Consider the following 2,923-nt stretch of genomic DNA (forward strand, 5'->3'; position numbering starts at 1 on the left):
TCATGTCTGTGTGTGTGTATGTGTGTGTCAAGAACACTGGGGACCTACCCTCAGCGTATTTCAGATATATAGCACAATATGGTTAATGCTATTCACAGAGTTGTTGAATAGAGCTTCAGAACCTACTAACTTATATATCTAAAACTTTGTCCCCCTTATGAAGTCTCCCCCGCTCCTCCCGCCCTCATTTCCTGGCAGCCGGCACTCCGCTTTCCACTTGTATGGACTGACTGTCTGAGGCCCCACGCATGCGCGGTCATGCAGCACCTGTCTTCTGTGTCTTGCTTCTTTTCCTTAACATACTTTTCATTAGGCTCATTCATATTGTCCCAAGTGGCAGATTTCCTTCCTGTTAAAGACTGAGTAACGTTTCATTGTGTGTACACAATACATTTTTCAATATCCACTACCATGTTGGGGAGCAGGTATTTCCACATCTCGGTCACTGTGGATGATACTGCAGTGAACACAGGGAAACGCAGATGTCTGTTTGAGGTGCTCATGGCGTTTCCTTTGGGTGCATGACTGGATGTAAATCTGATAGATCACAAAGTCATTTCAGTGTTAATTTTATGATAAAGCTCCACATATTTTTCCTTAATAGCGCACTGATTTACACTCGTGCTGACAGCGTGCTAGGGCTCCCTTCTTCCCGCACCCTCGTCACCACTTGCTAACTTTTCTTGTCTCTTAACAAGAGCTGTTGTCATAAGTACTGGAAAGCTTCTGAAGTTCTTACCATTATCATCATCATCATCATCATCATCATCATCATCATCATCATCACCATCATTATTTTTGTTCTTACCATTATTGTAAATAGGATGTTTTCCTGGTTTTGGTATAGGTTCTTGGCATAGAGAAAAGATGTCTAGCTTTAAATATTTACTATTGGACCCAAGGAAGTGGGTACTGTAGTATATATGTTGGTTAGTTTCCCATAATCTGATTTTTTTTCTTTTTTTGTAGCAGGATCGAACTTCATGACCTTGCACTTGCCAGGCAGGCACTTAAGCTGCTGAGCTATCTCCCCAGATTTTTCTTTTTGAAAATCCCCTTCCCTCTCCCTTCCTTCCCTCCTCTCTCCTAATTCCCCTATCTTTATTTTCATTCACTTTGATATTATTGATCTTAGCTCCTCTTTATGGTATATAATGTTTTTATTCATTAAAAATCTTACATTCCGGTACATGGTATATTCTTATTCTACTTATTTTATTTCCCCTCCACTTCCCCTCTTGCCCTTGGTCTCTTAACTTTTTTCATTTGCAAGAGATCTATGCCTCTCTTCCCTTCTACTGTAAACAGCTAACTAGGTAGAAATATTATACACTGTCAGACAGTGCTAGGCCCTCAGAATCAATGCAGAGGATGAAAACACATTATGACTGTGTCTGCAGGTGTATCTGCTCAAGGACAGTCCTCAAGACAGAATGACCATGGCTGCATGTCTCCCCAAGAGATAAAACAGTATAGTATAACTGGTATCCTTGGTCCAAAAATGTCTAGATAGACATCAGGTCATCCTGATTCATTTTTTTCTGAAATGATCTGGGTTCTTTCCATGTAAATTTGCTATTCTAAATTTGTGGCCTTCCTCCCCACTGGGTTAATACTACCTAAGCAGCTATATTTGTAATCTGACTGGTTGATCATAGCTTTGCACTCATGATTTTGCTCTATAAAACTTCCTTTATGAAGTGGGGTCCACAGCAGCCCACTTTCAGGTTGCTTCCTATCTCTCAGGGGCTATTTCAATAAACTTCTGAATCCTAACCTCCAATGTTCCTTAGAATACATACTTCAGGGTTAGGGAATGTAAATTCAGTGTATCTGACATCTAGCAGTTTGGGAGTTATATCTAGCTCCCCTGTGTCATTTGGAGACATCAGTGAAATAACTGGAAGGAGGAAAGAGTTTGCTTTTGTTTCATAGATTCTGGATTGTTTCTTTTAGGTGTTCAGAACTTGTTATCCTTGTTTGTCAGTTTCTTATGCCTTGAATTTTTATGCTTTATCTTTTTTTACATACTATTTTTTGTTAAATGGTGATCAATTTAAGCTGAGAACATGGGAAGATTATGATGTGTCTTTGCTGGACATTTTCCTTTTGTGTGCAAAGTCTTGCATTTCTGCTTTATACATGGCTGCCTTTGGACTTGCTGGGTGCTGAATTTACAGTGCTTCTTCCTTGACGTGTTTGACTTGTTTTGACTGTTGTGGCTTGTTAGCTGATCTTAGACAACTGACTAGGGAACTAATGTCCCCTAGTGGACTTTGATTCTAAATGAAATATGAATTAATGAAGCATAAAATGGATCTTTTTTGAAATCTAGCTTATAGTTTAAGAAATACACATGTTATTCGTAAATCACAAGACTGCCCAACTGCCAGTTAAAAGACAATAGGGAGGCAATTACTCTTAAAGAGTTGGGGCATAAGTTTCACTGGGACAGTATGGCTTGCCACCCCTTCTACGCACTAAGGAGGAGTGGTGAACCTGCTCTGCCTCAGTTTCCTTTCAGGATGATCTTCCAACCAGTGAGGAGGCATCTTAGCTCTTTTTTTTAAAATTGAGTAAATTTTATTTATTTTTTGACATAATTTTATTGATAAAAAATTAGCAATGAGACAGTTTCAAATCAAATCGGTAGGACAGTTTCAATAATTAACACACTGCATACAATCTTCTTAGTGGTTAACTGCTGTACAAGATGCGGACTTGATTTCCTATTTACAAACACCATTAGAACAAATCATTCCTCAGTCCTTCGGGCTCTGGGGCGCCCGGCGGCCTCCAGGGCCCCTCTGCTGAGGGACCCCGGCGCGCGCCGCTTCGGCTCGGGTGCCCGGACCGCCGGCGAGGACGCGGCCGGCGCGCGCGCCTTCTTCACCACGCCCATCTTCTACGTGAACGCCGCGCC

At 41.2% G+C, this 2,923-nt stretch overlaps 1 protein-coding gene across 1 annotated transcript in view; it reads left to right on the top strand.

Moving 5' to 3' along the window:
- The window catches only part of LOC101559725 (methionine--tRNA ligase, mitochondrial), a gene marked incomplete at its 3' end in the record, with an annotated part of 20,097 nt that overhangs the window by 15,940 nt on the left and 1,234 nt on the right, over positions 1 to 2,923 (top strand). The window contains exon 2 of the mRNA XM_023723553.1: positions 2,750 to 2,915. Within this exon, the coding sequence (XP_023579321.1) occupies positions 2,750 to 2,915 (166 nt within the window). The remainder of the gene's footprint in view (positions 1 to 2,749; positions 2,916 to 2,923) is intronic.

This window comes from Octodon degus, unplaced genomic scaffold (assembly GCF_000260255.1).
Source record: "Octodon degus isolate 3935 unplaced genomic scaffold, OctDeg1.0 scaffold00100, whole genome shotgun sequence".
Classification (NCBI taxonomy): Eukaryota; Metazoa; Chordata; class Mammalia; order Rodentia; family Octodontidae; genus Octodon; species Octodon degus.